Genomic DNA, 21,282 nt, shown 5'->3' on the forward strand with positions numbered 1-21,282 from the left:
CGTGTGTATAGATATATACACAAATGCACACATACATAGCTATACTGTCTTAACTATGATTTTTAATGCATGCAAACTATTAATTTTGTGGATATATCTTAACTTCTTAAAGCAGTGGTTATCCAACTATGGTTCCAAAACTAGGGATTTGCAAGGAAAAACTCTAGCATCACCAAGGAGAAGACACGAAGTCATGGGTAGGCTGCAGTTAGGACTCAGAATCCTCACTTCAACCAGAGCAGTTGTACTTTTTTCATGAGTTTTAACTATCAGCTTTTAGAACAAAGTATTTCCGTGCCTAATATTAAAAAGTTTGAAAAATGCGCATCTAAACCATCCTTTTGTTATTGGACAAAGTGTTTTCCAGGGTTTTACAAAATGATAGTATGTTACACAGTAACTAACATCTTTGTATGTTTAGTATAGTATGCATGTGTGTGAGACTGTAGACTATGTATTTCAAAAACAATCCCAGAAGGATAGAGCATTCACTGAAAGAGTTTGACATCTATATGATGCTTACGATATAGTTCTGGATTGCTCACCAAGACGGGGAGATGGCTTACAGTGTCACCAGGGTATAAGAACAACTTGTTTGATCACAACTTTTCTAGCATTATATTTTGCCATTAAATGGGAGAGGGGTAGCAAATGTTCTTACAACCCTCAGTGAGGCCACGTGGTGGGCCGATGGTTCTGATCAGAAGAGAAAACCCCGGCGGGGCGCCTTGGGTCAAACCTGTAATCCCAGCACTTTGGGAGGCCAAGGCGGGTGGATCCCAAGGTCGAGAGATCAAGACCGTCCTGGTCAACATGGTGAAACCCTGTCTCTACTAAAAATACAAAAAATTAGCTGGGCATGGTGGCGCGTGCCTGTAATCCCAGCTACTCAGGAAGCTGAGGCAAGAGAATTGCCTGAACCCAGGAGGCGGAGGTTGTGGTGAGCCGAGATCGCGCCATTGCACTCCAGCCTGGGTAACAAGAGCGAAACTCCGTCTAAAAAAAAAAAAAGAAGAGAAAACCCAGATTTTCCTCCAATGGTGACCACACCATGTCAGTGGGTCACAGTGGGTCAGTGCCACATCAGATCTTTTTTTGAGGCTGTGAGTCTTGGTAAAACTTAGTTGACAAGGCCTGAAAGCCCAAAGCTAAAACCTTCTGGAAGGCTAGGAGTTCAGAGCAGTTTATCTTCTGTTTGTGGTGATGGTGAGCTGCTGTTCCTAATCAGTAGAAAACCTTCTTTGAAGTAGCAGTGATAACAAGAAACCCTAATGAGTTATAAAGGAATGTCTGAATCATTTTCTTTTCTTGGTGATTTCTCAAAGCTTCTGCTAAAGCAGACTCACTGATCCCAGAGAAGACAGAATGACATCCTAATAATGGAACGAGTGCATGCGAAGTATACAAAATAGGCATTTTTTTGTTATTCCCTTAAATGCCCCCTGTAATGAAGAGCCGTGAAGCTGGTGAGGCTATGAAGGCAGGCAAAATATCTGGTGAATCTTCCCTTTGATTAGAAAGAAAGGGAAGAGAGCTGGCATATTTAGTTGCCTAGGCGCCAGGTACTTTCACATAAGCTGTAATAAAAAATATCAGCCATTCCTGGGCAGCTGCTGTGTGTTCCAGGAGCATCAGAGAAAAAACTCCCAGGAGACATGTTGAGAGGCAGCAATGATAGGAGTGCACAAATGTTCAACAGTGGCTAGAATTTGTTTGAATGGAAAAGATGGCATATTTTTATTCTAAAGAATATTTTGAAATAGGAAAAAATTAAGACTATCTTTCCACTCTAGTGTAACTATTTTCATTTTTTTAAATGAAATTTTTTGGGGAATCTTTAAAACCTGTATATCCACCTAGGTTCTGCTACCTCTATTTGTAAAGATGAGCAAATGAAGACTCAGGGGCCTTTAGTGGTCTACCCTACCCAGGGCCATGCAGCCAGGAAATAAATGGTAGATTATAAAGTTAGAATTCAGGTTCCAGTCTGCCTGATCCTCTGTGTACCTCACTGAGTCAGTGTGTTTCTCCTCATCTAGAAGGACAACTACAACCTATTGTGACCCAGCCTTCTCTGGTGTAAGTGGCTTAACTTTCAGCACATGACTCAGCAACTATGGCAGTCCCCTGGCTCAATAACATCCCATACAACTGCTTCTTAAAGAGCATTGCCTACAGTGACCATAGTGACACTCCAGCGAGTAACACAGCCCTTTGAATGTCTCTCTCATGCCTTCTTCCAGGGATCTTAAAGCCCTGAACCAAGGAAGGGACCTAGTGTTTCTGACTCAGCATCCATTTATTAAGAGTCTGCTTTGTGTACAGTCTTGAGAAAGTAGTAGCGATAATCTAGAGTTCATGGTTAAGTGGGAAGGGAGATGGAGTGCAGAGCAGACATGCTCATGGTGATTAGAGTGGAGTGGGCAGGGACATGGGACTTGGGGAGAGCAGATCTGAGCTTAGAACTCAGCAGTTGTCAGTGTCCTGATGGAAACCTGGGATTAGAGAGGTGTCACATTGGAAACCTGGCAATAACATGACCCAAGAAAGAGCTCCATGGGGCCTGGCAAGGAACTGAGGGCACCGGGCATGGCGGCACATGCCTGTAGTCCCAGCTACTCCACAAAGGCCGAGGCGGGAGGATTGCTCAAGCCTAGGATTTCAAGGCTGCAGCGAGCTAGGATTGTGCCACTGCACTCCAGCCTGAGCATCAGAGCCAGACCCTGCCTCAAGAAAGGAGAGATTTGCGGGGGCCCAGAGTGAGGCCCGTGATGACCACAGGTGTCCCCTGACCCTCAGGCATGGTATAAAGGGACATTGGGTTGATGTATTAGGCCATTCATGCATTGCCATTAAGAAATGCTTGAGGCTGGGTAATGTATAAATAAGAGGTTTAACTGGCCGGCATCTGTGTGGCTTCTAGGGAGGCCTCAGGGACCTTTTACTCAAGGCAGAAGGCAAAGCCGGAACAGGCACTTCGCATGGCAGCACTTCACATGGCGAAAGCAGGAGCAAGAGGGAGAGTGGGCCTCGGGGAGATGCTATATACTTTTCAACGACCAGATCTCTTGTGAACTCAGAGCACGAGTGTACTTATCACCAAGGGGATGGCACTAAGCCATTCATGAGGGATCCACCCTATGATCCAAATACCTCTCACCAGGCCCCACCTCCAACACTGGGGATTACATTTCAGCATGAGATTTGGGCAGGGACAAATATCCAAACTCTATCCGTGACATACTACGATACTTTGAACATCTGCTTATGTTGTCTAGAACCTGGAAGAAGATGCTATAATTTTCCCTCTTCTTTCATTTCAGCTGTTCATGCCAAGAGCCTGGTGGCCATCCTACACCTGCTCGTGGCTCTGTCTCAGTATTTCCGGGCACCCATCCGACTCCCAGACCATGTTTCCATCCAAGTGGTTGTGGTCCAGGTAAGACAGATAACACTACAAACATCTGTGTCTCAAAAGAGTTGTGGAGGCCGAGTTCCTATGAGAGCCAAGGCATATCTAGTAGATCATTAGAAGGAAGGCTGAGGCCGGGCGCGGTGGCTCAAGCCTGTAATCCCAGCACTTTGGGAGGCCGAGGCAGGTGGATCACGAGGTCGAGAGATCAAGACCGTCCTGGTCAACATAGTGAAACCCCGTCTCTACTAAAAATACTAAAAAAAAAAAAAACTAGCTGGGCATGGTGGCGCGTGCCTGTAATCCCACCCACTCAGGAGGCTGAGGCAGGAGAATTGCCTGAGCCCAGGAGGCGGAGGTTGCAGTGAGCCGAGATCGCGCCATTGCACTCCAGCCTGGGTAACAAGAGCGAAACTCCGTCTCAAAAAAAAAAAAAAAAAAAGAAGGAAGGCTGAATGAATGCTGAGTGAGCTGGGTGTGCAGGATATTGGGAGGTAGTGAGTGAGCTTTCTGATGCATATTGGCTTCCCCTGGTAAGTGTCCACAAGATGGAAGAGAATGTGCTTGTGTACAGATAGCCTTGTGTGGGGTATGTGCCTATGGTTTATGTGTTTTATGAGTTTTCTGTGTAATGTGTAGTTGAGGGTGTGTGGTATATATGTGAACTGTGTGTAATGGGGGCAGGAGGAAAGAGGTGTATGTGTGTGAGTTTGTATACAGGAGTGTGCAGGTGCCCTGCAAACCATGGAAAACCATAATATTTTGGTTAAACAAATGATACTTATCTATGGGGAAAAGATATCTGTGCATATAAGGGAGTGTGTGTGTACATGTGTGTGCATTTGAGAGAGACCCCAACTGGCCATGTCTGTATTAAAGGCACTGCCACCTTTCACCCACCCACAGGAGCACAGCTGGGATCTCAGGTCATCTTTTCCGGATTGTTGGATGGAATTTCCATTCACATATGGCTGTGTAATTTCCACAGTGAGGGTGTGCTCTCTCCCCATGACTATCTCACTCCACTCCTAACCCCATTAAATACTCAAATTCAATTTTATTTTCCAACTTTATACCCATTTAGCCAAAGGTCATCCTTTTGTTTGCTTGTTTCTGTTCTTTTGCAAATAAACATACAGCAAGAGGAACTCTCCACCTAAGCAGCTCCTTGGCAATACAGGCTCTGGGAATAGGGAATAATGGCCGCTCAGCCATGCCTTGGTGAGAAAAAGCTTTGAGGGCTGGGAAACTGTGCCTGATCAGACCGGGCCAGTTTCCAAGACAAAGGACTTTGAGTTGAACTTTCAGGGATCAGCTGTTAACAGGAGGAGAGGAGGACAATGTCCTAATCAACTGATCAGTTGTCCCCCAATGAAAAACTATTTCTTCCACATCTCTGGGTACTTAACTCCACTAGGCATCAAGAAGGTATAACAGGAATATGACACCTCAGCCCTGCCTGCCGAGGAGATAGGACTACAAATAAGAAGCTGAGAGGGCTGTCAGGAGCTCACAGAAAATGGGAACATGTAGGCCAGGCACAGTGGCTCATGCCTGTAATCCCAGTATTTTGGGAAGCCGAGGCGGTGGATCACCTAAGGTCAGGAGTTCAAGACCAACTTGGCCAACATGGTGAAACCCCATATCTACTAAAAATACAAAATTAGCCAGGTGTGGTGGCGCATGCCAGTAATCCCAGCTACCTGGGAGGTTAAGGCAGGAGAATCACTTGAACCCGGGAGGTGGAGGTTGTGATGAATCAAGATCGTACCATTGCACTCCAGCCTGGGCAACAAGAGCAAAACTCCATCAAATGAATGAATGAGTGAAAGAAAATGGGAATGTGTGTGGCTCAGATACTAAATGCTACTGACCAAAGGGCCCTAATTGTCCTCATTGAGCTCCTCACCTGTATCAAACATGGCACTAAGCATTTTATGTCTGCTGTAGATATGTGGCCAACTCAGAGTACCCTGGTTCAAGCATCTTCCTAGTGAGTCCAGGTCATCTCGATCATGCTATTTTTATTAACATTCTTTGTGTTTTTAAAGACTACAATTAGGGAGGCAGGAATGAATAGGTGGGAGCACAGAGGATTTTTAGGTACATGTCACTGCACATTTATTGAAACCCATAGAATGAACAGCACCAAGAGTGAACCCTTATGTGAACTACAGACTTTGGGTGATAGTGACAATATCAATTATAAGTTCATCAGCCATGAAAAGTGTATCATTCTGATGTAGGATGTTGAAAGTGGGTGAGGCCATGTATGTGTCGAGGCAGGGAATACATAGTAAATCTCTGGAAATGTCTGTACCTTCCTCTCAGTTTTGCTGTGAACCTCAGGCTGCTCTGGAAAATATAATCTATTTGTTTTTTAAATCATGGTTCCTGTAACAGTTCATGAAAGAGTACTTTAAAAGTGACCACATATCCCTAACATTGAAATTTTTAAAAATTATTTTCATAAGTAAACATACTGTCATTATATTCATTTATAATAGCTCTTTTATCACTAGAGGAGGTAACGACTTTTATTTAAATTGCCCCTCTTTATCTTCTGTTCTGTGACAATCCATTCCAGTTCTTGGTGCATAAATTTGTTGAACATCTTAGGACTTTTCTTATCTGCTAGAATAAACAGCCCTCTAATAGAAATAATAAAATCTGCCTGCTGGAATTACTACAGACAGAAAACAATAATGATGACTGCAAATGTGAGCAGGAGAGAGGGGGCTTCTATTTTGAAACAGTGGTCATTGCAAGCCTGTGTCTCCTGCCTTATTTTGAGCTCAATTATAGGCCATCAGAAGGCTGTTGTTGGTTTAATTTCTCCTGTATGCTGTTTTGTTAGCATGCGGGAGAAAGGAGGACACGTTCCATAAAATGGCATTAATGCACATCAGGTTTTATGGGGTGTTTTTGCTTTAGCAGGTTGAACAGGCACAGAAGCAGGACTCGGAATTGGTGGTGAGTCACAGACTGAACCACAGGGAACAAATAATGGGTAGAGATGAATCAGGATGCTGTGTGAGGGGTTACTTAACCCAGATTTCTTTTCCATTCTTTGCAGAAGCATTTAATTTTGCATGAAGTTGGAGTTGAGGTTTTAGTCTGTGAATGGCCATGCAGGACAAGGACACAGACTCCATTAGCCCCACATGAAAACATTGCCTGTGTCGAAACTGCATGTGGAAAGAAGTTCTGATTTACCTTGAACTGGTCCTCTTTAAATGATAAAGGGAACCAATTCAAGATTTATCTTACCTGGTCCCCTTTAAATGATCTTTTTTTTTTTTCTTTTACCTTTTTTATTTTGCTAAGTCCATTCTTAATCTAAGCCAGATCGACTCTTGGCCTTATCCAGCTCTTCCTTTCTTCTGTAAAATTTCACAAGGATGCTGGTTTCTGTGGCTGTTTCTGGAACTTTGGGCAGGAGGCTCAAGAAGGCAGGGCTCAGGTGAGCCACCCACGTTCGGAGGCTCCTTTTTTTACACTCATCTCAGTCTTGGGGAAGATGCGTTTGTCAGTCGCTTGCTATGTCCACACCATCCTCCAGTTGTCTGGTGCTGGCTGTGGAGGGACCTGATAGGTTGAATCTCCCTCCTCACACCCATCAGAAAGTCTTCCCGAACCCTAACGTTACCTCCTTCATCAGCTCCCATGCCCACACAATGCAGTGTAAACCCTCCAAACGCATTCAGAGCTGCCCACTGACTGATGGCAGCCGCCCTCCCCCCGACGGCCTCTGGAACACATTTATGCGTTCTGCCTCCTGGCTGGGGCCATTCCTCCCGCTGAAGTGACCCCTTCTCAGTGCCCAGCCAAACCCTATCTGTCTTTGAAGTTCAGCCCCAGGGCCCCCTCCCCTTGGAAGGTTTCCCTGACCATTCTAGCTAAAAGTGCTTGCTTTTGGCCTGCGTTCAGCACTTTCTGGAGAGGGTGACCATATAATCTATTATCCATGACACTTTTGAGATGAAAGGGAATCCGACTAACATGCTGGGACATCAGGCATAAACCAGGACTGTTTGGGGAAAGCATTCTCAGGTGTCTGCTTCATCTCTCCCATTTGACTCTAAGCTCCTCAAGGGCAGAAACCGTATCATATACTCCATAGTATTTGTTCTAACTCCAGCACAGGGTCTTGTATATAGAAGGCACTGATTAATGGCATAAGAAAGAGGATGAGTTGATGGGAGAAGGAAGGACAGATAACGGACGGATGGATGGGTGCTGGATGGGGGGGTTTCCAACATGCTTAACCTTTTCTCAGAGAATAAGCTAGTTACCTGAGTGAGGACTGTACTACTTATTTAAAAGCTCCTATATTTATCAGTTTAAAAAAAAAAACAAAAACAAAAACAAAACAAAAACAAAAACCTCTGCCTCTAGTCTGAATTCCCTGAGTTGGCCTCAGTTCTTCCACCCAGCCCCCCAGTTAAATGTGTTTCTCAGCTTCCCTCTGTGGCCCCAGCTGGAGGGCAGACACACCCTGGCCTTCATTTCCATTTGGTTTATTGTGGATTACTCCAGGAGGCAAACAGTTTGCTTCCAGCAGAATGTCTTCCAATAAAGAAAGGAAAGATTCACCATCCAAGAAACAGCCTACTTGTTTGGACTAAACACTAACTGCACTTGCGTCCTAATGGTTCGGTCCAGTCCCAGAAAAGCAGGACCTCCTCTCACTTCCAGCATTATCTTATCTCGGGTGCATTTCTTAAACACCAGTAACTTTCCCGATATCAGGAATGCTCATCAGTGTTTCTGTATTTTTCTAAAGCATAGTTTTCTCTTCTCCTCCCAACCCCTTTCCCCCACCCCCCATTTCAGAAACGAGAAGGAATCCTCCAGTCTCGGCAAATCCAAGAGGAAATAACTGGTAACACAGAGTATGTCAACACCATTGTTGCCAGCGATTCTGTAATGGAACACAGATGTTTCTCCGAAATTCATCCATTTGCTGATATTTAGTTTTCATTTATTGGGATTGCAGGAGGGATTAGACTTCAGCCAATGATTATGGTTTAGCCTTTTCCATGCATTCAAAACATGCCTCTCAATGCTTAAGGTACAAACTTGGGTGGGGAGGTGGGGAGAGGGAATTAGCAGTGATTGAAAAATTCTAATTTTGTGCCACTCCAGGAAAAAGCGTGCCCAAAAAAAGCCAACCCAGCATGAAATTGTCATGCCATAAACACTGGGTTGAAGTTAAATTGTTAACGTTCAAAAGGACGTTTTTCCTTTTTTTCTGAATCGATTTGGTCATGTGCCATGACCCAGAAAGCCTCCCTACCTTAGAGTTGTCTTTTAGTTTGGTATTTTTTTTTTCCATTTATTTTTAGAAAGTGGGATATCAGAACCTATCAAAAGTTTGCCATGAAGAACAGGAGTTTTGTCCTCAAGCAGAAAAAAGATGGATAGTGTGGGGTGGGTTTGTGATCACGAGCAGAACTGAGCCCTGGCCCCATGCAAAGCCAGGCAGTTTGCTTTCAGCATTCCCTGCTCCCCAGACTTTTCTCTGAGTCCCCCTTGAACAAGAACAACTTAGTGCAAAGAGCAGGGACTGCTAAGCCAACCCAACTTGAATCCAAATCCAGGCTATGCCACTTAACAGGTGAGTCCCTTAACCGCTCTAACCTCAGCTTCCCCCACCAGAGAGGTAGGGAGGATTTATTGTGGTCACAGCTATGCCTTCCTTCCCTTGCCCTCTGTAGCTCCTGTTCCAGCTTTTCTCCAGCACAGCTGACCTGCACCTTCCAAGCCCAGCCAGTCTCTTGGAGGTTCCCTCCCGCTCCCTCCCCAGCCACGGCTGACAGAAGTCCAGGGCACTGCCCATCTAGACCACATTGTGCACATGGCTTAACAAGGACTAAGGGGCCTGGGCATTTCAGGCCAAGACCAGGGGCCAGAGATGTAGAGTGGCCCTTCCCAAGATGCCCTGTTTATGGCCTACGGAGACCCCATCAAGCAGCTTCCGTATCATCAGAGGCCAGTCTTGGTAGCTGAAGGGTCAGCTAATATAGAGGGCACACCTTGGCCTCGGTTCTGTGAGGGATGGGAGGGGCCAGGCCTGCTGGGAAAGGAGCAGAATTCCTCACTGTCCCACTGCCTACCACCCTCCCCCATACTGGGCTTGTCTGTGCCCCCTATTTCACCTCTGGGAAAGAAGACAACAGAGCAGAGAGGAGCATGGCCTGGGAGAAACTCCTGAATCGGGGAGTGTGAAGTTTCAGATTATCAAACAGTCTCTCAGATGCACATTATGCTTTCTATGGCCCCACTCTCTGCCACAAAGACATAAACATGGGTGCCACATCCTAATAATGACAACACAGTACCGTTTATGGAACACTTTCCTATCTACTGATGTTCATAGTAAACACATGAAGCCGTGATTACACCCCCTAAAGCCCCACAGCCCAAGGGTGAGGAAGAGACTGTGCCCTTGGTTTATTAGCACTTAACTCCAAGTTCATTATTGTTTCCAGGGCAGTACTTGCAAGTGCTCACTTAGTGGGTGATTGATAGGTGTGTGGATGAATAAACCAATATAATAATCATAACGAGAACCAAAAATGTATTTGGAAAAAAAGTCTTCAGCATTTACTATATACTAGGAATTATGCTAAAATATTTCTAGATACTAAATCATTTCATGCTCACAACATCAATTGAAGTATTTGCCATAATTATCTTCATTTTAGAGATGAGAGACCTGGTGCCCAGAAAGGTGCATTAGCTTGCCCAAGGTCACTGTATTAGTTTGTTTTCACACTGCTGATAAAGACATACCCAAAACTGGGAATGAAAAAAGGTTTAATTGGACTTAGCTGTTCCACATGGCTAGGGAGGCCTCAGAATCATGGCAGGAGGCGAAAGGCTTTTCTCACACAGTAGCAAGAGAAAATGAGGAAGAAGCAAAAGAGGAAACCCTGATAAACCCATCAGATTTCTTGAGAATTATTCACTATCATGAGAATAACATGGGAAAGACCAGCCCCTATGATTCAGTTACATCCCCCTGGGTCCCTCCCACAACATGTGGGAATTCTGGGAGACACAATTCAAGTTGAGATTCGGGTGGGGACACAGTCAAACCGTATCAGTCACACAGCAAAAAAAAAAAATCAGTGCAATTTAAACTTCAGTGATCTGTCTTTAAAGCTGTGCTCTTGATACTTCAGTGCTTCTCCGCCCTGAGTGTGGTTCCAGTTCCTGCACTCTTCAAGAAAACCTACCCTGGGTCAATGGCAGGTTCATCTTGGTGGGCATTACAGGATGGACAGGAGAGAGACAAAACTGACTTGCCCACAGCAACCGAGGCAGTAAAATTCCACATTGAGGGGTTGCTCGAGTTCACCCATAAGAATCCTAAGATTTTCTGGTTGAAAATCTAAGGTAAAAAGTAATCCTTTAGGCATCACTATGCCAGGCTTCTTTGCACTACACTCCTAGATCTGTGTAACATCGGGGGGGAAATGGGTGGTAATGTGGTAAAGTCTTGGTAATGAGAGGCTGTGCAGAATACAGTGCCAATGGAAGAAGGCTTTTTGAGCTTCTCAACCAAGGCAGGTGGGTGGCAGGCAGCATGGGGTGGGCTTCCAGCAGTGATGGAGTAGCCTTTCAGAGGACTGGCCTCTTGTAAGGGACAGCAGAAGAGTCACACTCTTTTCTTTCTCTTTTTCCTCCAGGGCTCTTTCCGGGAGGCATGGTAAGTCGTATAAGAAACCCCTGGCACTGGTGGCTGCACTGAGGCTTCATTCTGCAGCATCTGGGAAGGACGAGCTCTAAGCTTGTCACCAGGATATATGTTTGCACCAGCCTGGTGACATGGCAAATTGGGTTGGGAGGGACAGCTTGCTGGCGGGAAAAAGACTACCTACACCTGCACAGTTGTCTTGAAAGTTATCAGGCCGTTGACCTTGCCATTTATGAAGCACTTTTGTAGCTCTGACTTTCATGATAAACACAGGAAGCCACAATTACACCCCGAGACCCCATAGCCCAAGGGTGAGGGAGGAGATTATGCTTTCAGTTTATCCAGCACTTAACTCCAGTTTAGTATTCATTCCAGTACACTACTTGCAAGTGCTTAGTGGGTTATAGGTGTGCACATGGATAAACCAATATAATAATCTTAAAGAGAACCGAAAGTGTATTCAGAAAAAAAAAAAGTGTTGAGCATTTTCTGTATCCTAGGAAGTATGCTAAAATATTTCTAGATATTAAATCACCTAATGCTCAGAACATCCCACTGAAATATCAACTGTAATTATCCTCATTTTAGACATGAGAGACCTGGAGCCCAGAAAGATTCATTAGCTTGCCCAAGGCTTCTGGATGGGTCCTGGGCATTTTCAGGGCAGTTTTGCTCTAATGCTGTCATGGAAATAAAGGAACCCATGTATGAACACAAAGACTGTCCCCCCTTCCCACTCTGTCCAGCCCTTCTAGAGGCTGTCTTCTCCTCCTTCCCTCATCGCAGCTCCTGTCTCTTCCGTTTCTCAGGACTGGGCTTGTTTATGAAGTCCATGAATGTTTAGAGATCACTGTTCCCTTCCTGGTAGGCTCAGATTTACCCATTGGTGCCAGAGTTGGGAAAGGCAGGCCTCAGGGTCTCCCAGCCTCCCAGCCTCCCAGCCCCAGGCTCACCTCGGAGACCCTTCTCTTTCCCTGAGTCAGATCCCTTCCACTGTGTCAACTCTTGGTTCTGAGAACATGGAGGCTGCAGCAAGGAGCATCCCTGCGGGGAGCACAGCTTTGCTATTTTCTATGATCCTGGTAATTTACTGTGGGTAATATTTTGAGATATTTCAATCATGCTAAAACATATTCCCTTCAGGAGAACATGTCAGACTTTACAGAACATGTGCATACTTGTTCTCACCCTTCGTCCTCATGAAAAACCTGAGGGAGGTTTATTTTTAAGATGACATTTTATAGAAGAGGGAACTAAGGCACAAAGAGTAGAAGTGGCCTAGATCACTTAAGAGGAAGAGCTCATATCCCATCCCTGGCTCCCAGCCCTCTTCTCTATGCCCTCTGCCAGCTTGTTTGTCTTGGGTCTCCTGTTTTTGAAAATTAGGGGGTGAAATGATTTAATAGTTGGATAATATATCCTCCCTCTACAAAGTTTCAGAAACACCTGAACCATGGCTAAATCAGGATAGAATGGAAAAGAGTGAAGGGAAATGACTAATCCCGGGTCACACTGTCTAAGAGAGCCCTGAGCCTGCCCCAGCCCGATAATGTACGCGCGCATGGACACAGACACAGGCTCCCAGGGTGAGAATCACCCTGGATTTTAGCCCCAAATCACATACCAGAGTTCCCAGCACAGTCTCTACCCCAGAGGCTTCCCATGGATAGTTGACCCTGTTACCTTGAGAGGCGCCTGGCCCTGGGACCTCAGGTGGGCTTCCCTGCCAGGGATCAGCTCTGGTGCTCCACACTGTGTTTGCCTCTTTTTCAGAACGTGACGCCTTTGACACCTTGTTCGACCATGCCCCAGACAAGCTGAATGTGGTGAAAAAGGTGAGAAAGGGTGCCTGGGACAGAGAGAGGGAAGCGAGATGCAGCAGAGCATTGGGAAGACCCACCCCTGCAGCTTGCAAGCTTCCTGTGGGAACCGGTGCCATCACCTAATCTCTGCACACACAGGGCTTTCCCCCATGCCATCCTTGTACCTGTCTGATCCTCACTGGATGTCTCACCAGGCCTTTTCCTCTCCGTCAGCATAAGCACCCTGTCTTTCCACCAGGCTAACCCCAGCAATCCCAGCCTTCCCTGCTCCTCACAGAATTCCCTGTCTCCCTGGCCCAGGCACCTGCACAAGAGAAGGGACAGGAGGGAGAGACCCAGTGGAATCATTTTATCTCAGCCCCTCACTTCGCCCCGACACCGGCTCAGACACTCCTCCTACTATTCTGCCTCTTGTGGCCTCCTTGTTCCTTCCACAGCCCTGAGTTGTGTGGGACTGCAAGGGCTGGAGCCTGTGGCCCTCCCTGTACACTCAAAGACCCTTGCAGAGAGAGCTCCTGGGCCCGGGGCTCTTGGCTAGGCCTTATCCTGTGCTTTCACCCTCATGGGAGTCATGGGGTAGCCACAGGACGCCTGCACTAGTCTGAGTCCCCAGCTCAAGGCCTCTCTGCTTCTCTTTTAGACACTCATCACTTTTGTGAATAAGCACCTGAATAAACTGAACCTGGAGGTCACAGAACTGGAAACCCAGGTAAGTGACAGCCCCTAGCACAGGTGGAGGCAGGCCCTGCCCTACAGCGCCTGTTCTAAGTGACCCACCACATATAGCCAGGAGGGCTTTTCCAGCCCAGCGGGATGAGGGCATGGGAATCTGTTCCACTCCGAGGGTTGAACTGCATCTCTGTGGATTTTTTCCAAGGTTTTACTATGAAAAGTTACAAGAACAAATACTCATAGTCTTCACCTGGATGCACCAATTGTTAATATTTGGCCACACCTCTCTGTTTCTCTGCACCCCTAAATGCTTGAGCATACGTCTCTCAAGAACAAGCACATTCTCAGATAACCACAGTATAGTTATCAAAGGCAGGCAGTTTTAACATAATTCAATACATTAATCTCTTTAGACTGAATCATATGAAATTGCTGACATTAGACTGTTTGGTTGTTGTTTTGAGACAGAGTTTCACTCTTGTTGCCCAGGCTAGAGTGCAATGGCACAATCTCAGCTCACTGCAACTTCTACCTCCCAGGTTCAAGCGATTTGATTCTCCTGTCTCAGCCTCCCAAGTAGCTGGGATTACAGGCATGCACCACCACGCCTGGCTAATTATTTGTATTTAATAGAGACAGGGTTTCACCATGCTGGTCAGGCTAGTCTCAAACTCCTGACCTCAGGTGATCCTCCCACCTCGGCCTCCCAAGGCTGATTCCAGGCGTGAGCCACTGCACCCGGCCTCCTGCTTTTAACCTACTAAAATGGCAACAGCATACAGTTGGAAAAAACACTCTGTTCAGATTTTGCCAGTTCCCCCAGTGTGCTCACATGCTGCATTTACTTGTCACATCTCTTTACTCTCTCTTTAATATAGAACAACTCCTTGGCCTTTCTTGTCATGGCATTGACACTTTTTGAAGCGTTCAGGCCACTTGGTTTATAGACTGTCTTTTCCCCGCATATTAGATTCAGGTCATGCATTTTCATTAAGAGCACTCCCCAAGTAAGGCTGTGTTCTTCCCAGGGCATCTTGCTAGTGATAAGTTGGATTATTTGGTTAGGGTGGTGTTCACCAGATTTCCCTACTATAAAGTTATTTTTCTTCCCTTTACACTTAACTAATTTTTACTGGGGAGATACTTTGAGACTGATGAATACTGCTTCTCCACTCCCTTTCATTCTTGGTGAACTTCTGCCTTGTGCTTCACTTTCAATCATCTGGGTACCTCCTTTTATTTTAAAGGCAAATGCCAGTCTGTTGCTGAGCTCCACCTGAGTGTGTCTAGACTGTGAAATTAGCTTCATACACTCTTGTAGGAAATAAAGAATGTTCTAGAAAAGTGAGGCTTCCTTGAGTGAGCTGCAGTGGGCTCAGGGCAGGGAGTGCTATGACAGGGGTGACTGACAAGCTCTTTGGGTCCCTGCAGTTTGATCTGCTATTCCTACCAAGTCAGTGGAACCAACCATGGGAGTTGGGGAGCAGTCTAAGCCTGGCACTCAGAGCTGTGAGTGACCCCAACCCTAACCACAGATTGGATTTTTTTACTCCTAACTCCTTCTCACCATAGCTGGAATGAAGCCTAGTTGCTCAGCTCCCACCAGAAGGGCCTTGATTTTGATAGACTCTGGGGTCTGCTCTCCGATGTCCACCTAGGGTTAGTCATGCTCAGGCCCCTCCCACCTGAGTTGCAGGCCTGATGGATGGAAGCTGGGAGGAGCTACCCTTTTGATTTTGAGGCAGGGTCTTACTCCCGTCATCCAGGCTGGAGTGCAGTGGCACAACCATGGCTCACTACATCCTTGACTTCCCAGGTTCAGGTGATCCTCCCACCCCTCCCCCCACCCCTCCCCCCACCCCCCCACCCCCCCACCCCCCCCAACTACAGGCATGCACCATCACACCCAGCTAATTTTTTTGTATTTTTAGTAAAGACAGGGTTTCACCATGTTGCCCAAGCTGGTCTTGAACTCCTGCTGAACTCAAGCAATCTGCCCACCTCAGCCTCCCAAAGTGCTGTGATTATAGGCATGAACTACTGCACTCAGCCAGGAGCTGCGTTTAAGGCAAGCCCAAGCTCAGGGTCTTCTGCCCTCAACGAAGGCTGAGCCACAGGCCGGCCAGCTGGCTACCGGGAAAGCTCTCTGAGCAGGCTCTGGGCTCCTAAGTGATTCCAAGAAATTCGGCCTTCTATGAACCCTAGCTGCTGTTTATACTCACAAACATTTGGTGGCCCGGCCTCCTTTGAAAGGGTTCTAGAATGTCGGATGTGCATCTGGCCTCTGTGTCTTTGCTTAGTCTATCCCCCACACCTGGAACCCCTACTCCTCCCAAGGTCCATCATCCCGGCCTCCACAAGCCTGCCCTGAGCACTTAGTGCGTGCCTACCTCACCCAGCCCTGAGCAGAAGACCAGCAGCCTCTGCAATTAGTCAAGGACTCTCCTGTCCCTTGGGCCTGGTTTCACAACTCATCTGGCCTCTTCTGCCTAGGAAGGGACCAGGCTCCAAGCCTCTTGCCAGGGCCCTCAGCACATAGTTCTGCTTTTGCCAGCAAGAGCCAGTAAGCCATGTCCCGATTGCTTTGTTGTTTTCCCAGACAGTAATGGCAATAGTTAATATTTATTCAATGCTGCACGCTAAGCAGGTTACAGGCCCTCTCCACGTATTAACTGGCTTGGTCCTCATGATAACTCTGTGACGTAGATACTATACTATTACCATCCCTGTTTCACAGATGGGAGATATGATTACAGAGAAGTGACATAACTTGCCCAAGGCACACAGCTGGTAGGTGAGAGAGCTGGAATTTGCACTGGGGAGGCCGGGCCTCAGAGCCCACATTCATAACAGCTGCACTCTGCTGCTGTAATGCCGAAGAGAGATGGGAGAAAGAAGAGCACCCAGGCCTATACGACACTAGGTCTTTCTCTGTTCGGAAAGCACAGATCACCCCAGGAGCCTCATGCCATTCACTGTGGACATCACCTCCCCCTCCTCCCTCTGCCCCACTCTAGTCAGTCTTGCTCATCCTGAGCCCTCCTCTCAGACGCTGTCCCCTCCGGAAGACTCCTCTGATGCCTTTGGTGCTTATGGGTGACTTTTCTCAACCCCACTCAAGCCACCGTGCTTCCTTCCATCAGAGCAGCCGTGCATTGCCCTAATGTTTCCCTATTAGGTTGTCCACTCCTCCTGGGCAGGAGCCACTCAGACCACCCCCACGCTCTGGTCCCCATGCCTAGACAGGGAGTTGCTACACAGCCTCTGCTCAGTAAATACTGGGTCAGCCGAGATCAGCCATGGGCTTGTGGCTCCTGTGCTGGGCCAGCCACACACGGGGCAGAGCGGACCTCCTTGTCTCAGGCCACCTCCCCTGTCCCCCAGCTAGCAGCCTGCCTGGGGCGGTAGGCTTCAGGTGGCATAGCACAGAAGCTGATGGGCCCCCTGGATGGGGATTGGCTGGGAGGCTGAGGAGCCAGTGCCATCAGCTGGCTCTCCCTCTAGTTTGCAGATGGGGTGTACCTGGTGCTGCTCATGGGGCTCCTGGAGGGCTACTTTGTGCCCCTGCACAGCTTCTTCCTGACCCCGGACAGCTTCGAACAGAAGGTAAGAAGAAGGACATCAAGGGAGGCCCTCTAGCCCACATCCCCAGCTCATCTGCCCACACCCACGCTGAGGCTATGCAGAAAAAGGCAGAGCTTCCCCGCTGCCCAAGGTCATCAGTGCCTGGAGGTGGGGCCCATTATGATAAGAGCTGAGCTGGGAAGGAGCTACCTGCAGACCACTGGGCATCCCTGACTGCCTCTCCCTTACCCTGAAGCCTGGCCCTTGTCCCCTGCCCTGTGTTCCTGTCAAGTGCCCCAGCCCTGACTCATCTCTCCCCAGAGGTGACAAGGAAAGTGACTGTGAAGCTGGTCATACCTGAGGCTCACACTTAGCCTGGTTCTGATGGCCTCTCCTAGGCTGCCACATTCTTCTCACTACACAAAGGCATTTGGTCCACAGCAGAAAGTGTGCTCTGCCTGTTGAATGTGTCCTGCCATCTGACTCTTCCAAATGTGTGCACTGACACCCCCAGTTTGAAGTCCTGGTAGTTTACACAGGAACACAGTAGGTTATGAAGAGGGTTTTGAGCTTCTCCAATAGCAAGCTAGGATCAGCTAGCTCACTCTCCTTGTGGCCTGCCCATTTTGGTAGCCATATTTTTCCTTGAAATTAGTTCATCCTCTGCCCCTCTAGCTAGAGTGCTGGGCTCCTTCACTTCCCAGGGTCAGGTCCCAGGGCTCCTGGGTGTGCAATGGTGCATGCTCTCTGCATTTGTCTTGCCAGGTCTTGAATGTCTCCTTTGCCTTTGAGCTCATGCAAGATGGAGGGTTGGAAAAGCCAAAACCACGGCCAGAAGGTACTTTGCTGTTTCCCGGGTTTGTGACAACAGAATGAGACCCTCTCCCTGCATGCAAGTACTCAGATTTTGTAGCAGAGGGAAGCATTTTCTGAAGCCCTCACTGCTGGGGAAGGTGGCGGCTTGGTGCATCTGCTCAGTCTTGGAGACCCTTTGTGAGATGCCAACTGCATAGCCAGGGGAAGAAAAGAATCTGAAATCCCACACATGCCGTGCATATGGGATCGCAGGGATCAGGGCCCGAGCAGAAGTGCTGCTGCAGGATCTGTCCTTGTCCGATTTCCAGGCTTTTCTGTCCCTGCACAGGGTGCTGACCTGCCAAAGAGCTGTGTCCCTGCCAGTCAGGGTGAAGGTGCAGCACAGACAGTTCTGTGCTGAGCAAAACTGCTTCTACTATCCTGACAGAAGCAGAGCTCTGCCTGCTCAGACTCTGCCTGAGGATAGGGCTTGATATGTGGGGTTTGCGTTGTAAATATAAGACTGGGGAAATACAGAAGGAACAAGTGCTCCCGCAGCCTTGCACACTCATGCTAGGAGTGCGCGCATGCATTTGGGATCAGAGGAGGCATGCTTCTCCTTGCAGTCTTCTTGGTACAGATGTTTGCCTTCTGCCCCTTCCTGACTGAAGTATTCCATGTCACCAGAGCTGGTGAGTCACCACTGTTTTGCCAATAATCTTCTGCATATGTCCCATGAGAACATTGAGAATGCCATTTGTGGCCCTTTTGCTTACACTTTCCTGGTAGTTTACGGGCAAGTGGATGAGTAAGGATGGTGGGCTTTCATGCCCTCTTGCTGCCTCTGCCCTGAGCTCCTCCATCTAAACCCCCACCTAGTGGGGGCCATGCCCTGGTCTAGTGGGCCTGAGACTCTGGACATCATGATATACCAAGAAGGGTAAGACCATCCCGAACCTCGAGGCGCTTGCAGCCAATCAGGGAAGAGAAAAGTTGCAGCCAGTTAGCAAAATGAAATGACAGTCATGGGAACTGCTGTAAAAGAGGTACAAAGAAGAAGCTGTGAGAACTGAGGTGATACCACTTCTGTCTTGGGAGAGGAAGAGGTTGCTGGAGATGGTGACACTGGAGCTAAACCATAAGGACCAGGTAGAGCTTTGGTGTATAGAGACCGGGAGAGAGGTACGCACATCCCAGAAAGAATGACGGCATGAGCAAAAGTTCCCCCTGGGGAAGAAGGGGGGCCCTGTCTCATGACTTCTTCCTGCTTCAGCATCTCTTGACTCTAGCCAACATCAACCCCCGTTCTCATTTATTACCACCTTGTCAACTGAGAACTGGCGGAGGACCTCTGGCAAGGCTCGTGTCCCTCTGGGGCTCTCTCTTTGGCAAGGCCACTCCAGCCTTCCCAGTGCCATTGAGAATGATGGACTCTTCATGTTCTGTGAGCAGATGATGAGCACCCTGCTTCTGGGAGGACAGGCACACTGGGAAAGTTCTGACCACCATTTTGCTTCCATGTTCTTAAACTGCTTAATATGAAACTTCGTAGTTACAGATTGTTAAGTACTTCTAGTATTTTAGAATTGGGATATTTCTTTCCCTCGGGACAGATAATTTTCCCAGCGTAAATCAATCTATAGGAGTATTTTGGATTATAGGTGATATTTTTATGCAGTTATTAAGCTGAATATGAAACTGACAGATGTGAATGGAAAAACACGTGTTTTATTTGTTATGACACAGGGCATCATGCCCATGCTGCAAATTTCCAGTACGTAAAGGGGAATGGAAATGGCATTTTCTGAAATTGGACTTTGTGAGATGTATATCCCAGCATTCCCTCTGGTTTTTATGCTTCTACCTGGAAAGTGAGATTCGGAAGTACTGTAAATGGTGCAGACATTTCAAAGGCCGCCAATGTGGGTAACTCTTTAAGAACGTTTCAAAATCAAACTGGTTATGGTGGAGGCATTTTTCATGACCAAATATTTTTAAGTTCAGGAAAATGCATTCTCTGTCAAGCTGTTTAACACTTAAAGCTCTGTTGTGCCTTGAAATCCCCCAGAAACTGGGTTTCTACCTGAGATGACTTGCTGGCCAAGTTTCATGACCTTTTAGTACCTCAGTTAGTAATAAGCCAAGGGTTAGCATCAAGTTCATAACCAGTGGAGCAGTTGAAATAATAGCCAAGCATGGAAGCTCACACCTGTAATCCCAACACTTTGGAAGGCCAAGGCAGGCAGATGGCTTGAGCTCAGGAGTTTGAGACCAGCCTGGGCAACATAGTGAGACCCCATCTGTACAAAAATATTAGCCACGTGTGGTGGTGCATGCCTGTAGTCCCAGCTCCTTGGGAGGCCACGGGGAAGGGATCACTTGAGTCTGGGAGGCAGAAGTTGCAGTGAGCCAAGATTGGACCACTGCACTCTAGCCTGGACAACAAAGTGAGACTCTGTCTCAAAAAAAAACGAAAATAAAAAGAAATATTGTCATGAAGCTAGCAGCTTTTTATTTAGGGCATTGTGCCACATGTCTTCTAATGCACATGTCACCCTGTTATCACCCTTCAAGTAGACTCATCATCAAATATGGTTAAGAACCCAGAATAACAGGCAGGCAGGGACTCAGGAGGCATCTAGTACCAGGCAGGATTGAAGTCTGTAGGACTAAATGTCTAAACTTTAAGCAGTCTTATACCCGGGTCTAGATGGCAAGCAATGCTGGAAAACCAGGCAGGTGATGGCAGCTTAGTTCCAAGTGATCACTTCATTTGGGGAAGTCTTGGTCAGTGGCTGATAATATGGAAAATGTTCAACTCCCCTTCCCCACTCCCCTAGGCAATAGTGTGCAGAAGCCAACAGTGACAAACGGTTAAAACTCTAATCATACCAAGTGCCAGCAAGGATGTGGAGCACCAGAAACTGCTGGTGTTCTAAATCAATAGAGCCATTTTATTTTTATTCAGTGCTTACTTGGCTGAAAGTAGAAAACAGTTCATTCTCATCTAACATAGTTGAATATGCTATAAAATAACGTGGTAGACACTCTCTCCACCCCCTGCCAAAAATGTCTAGGTCCTAACCCTCAGAACCTGTTCATGTGTATCTCACATGGCAAAAAGGGCTTTGCAGATGTGATCAAATTTAGGGTCTGGGGATGATGACATTATCTAGGTGGTCCCAATGTCATCACAGGGGTCCTTATTTTAAGTGGAAGAGGGAGTCAGGAGTGTCAGGGTGATGTAGCATAGAAAGGCTCACCTGGCCATTGCTGGCTTTGGGGATGGAAGAGGCTTAAGAGCCAGAGAA

General features: G+C 47.3%; 1 protein-coding gene across 1 annotated transcript in view; it reads left to right on the forward strand.

Annotated features, from left to right (window-relative positions):
• Positions 1-21,282, forward strand: part of PARVA (parvin alpha) — a 154,623-nt gene that overhangs the window by 124,865 nt on the left and 8,476 nt on the right. The window contains exons 6-12 of the mRNA XM_003919842.4: positions 3,324-3,439; positions 8,249-8,307; positions 11,110-11,129; positions 12,891-12,952; positions 13,581-13,649; positions 17,117-17,218; positions 17,942-18,014. Of these exons, the coding sequence (XP_003919891.2) occupies positions 3,324-3,439; positions 8,249-8,307; positions 11,110-11,129; positions 12,891-12,952; positions 13,581-13,649; positions 17,117-17,218; positions 17,942-18,014 (501 nt within the window). The remainder of the gene's footprint in view (positions 1-3,323; positions 3,440-8,248; positions 8,308-11,109; positions 11,130-12,890; positions 12,953-13,580; positions 13,650-17,116; positions 17,219-17,941; positions 18,015-21,282) is intronic.

This window comes from Saimiri boliviensis, chromosome 6 (genome assembly GCF_048565385.1).
Source record: "Saimiri boliviensis isolate mSaiBol1 chromosome 6, mSaiBol1.pri, whole genome shotgun sequence".
Lineage (NCBI taxonomy): Eukaryota > Metazoa > Chordata > Mammalia > Primates > Cebidae > Saimiri > Saimiri boliviensis.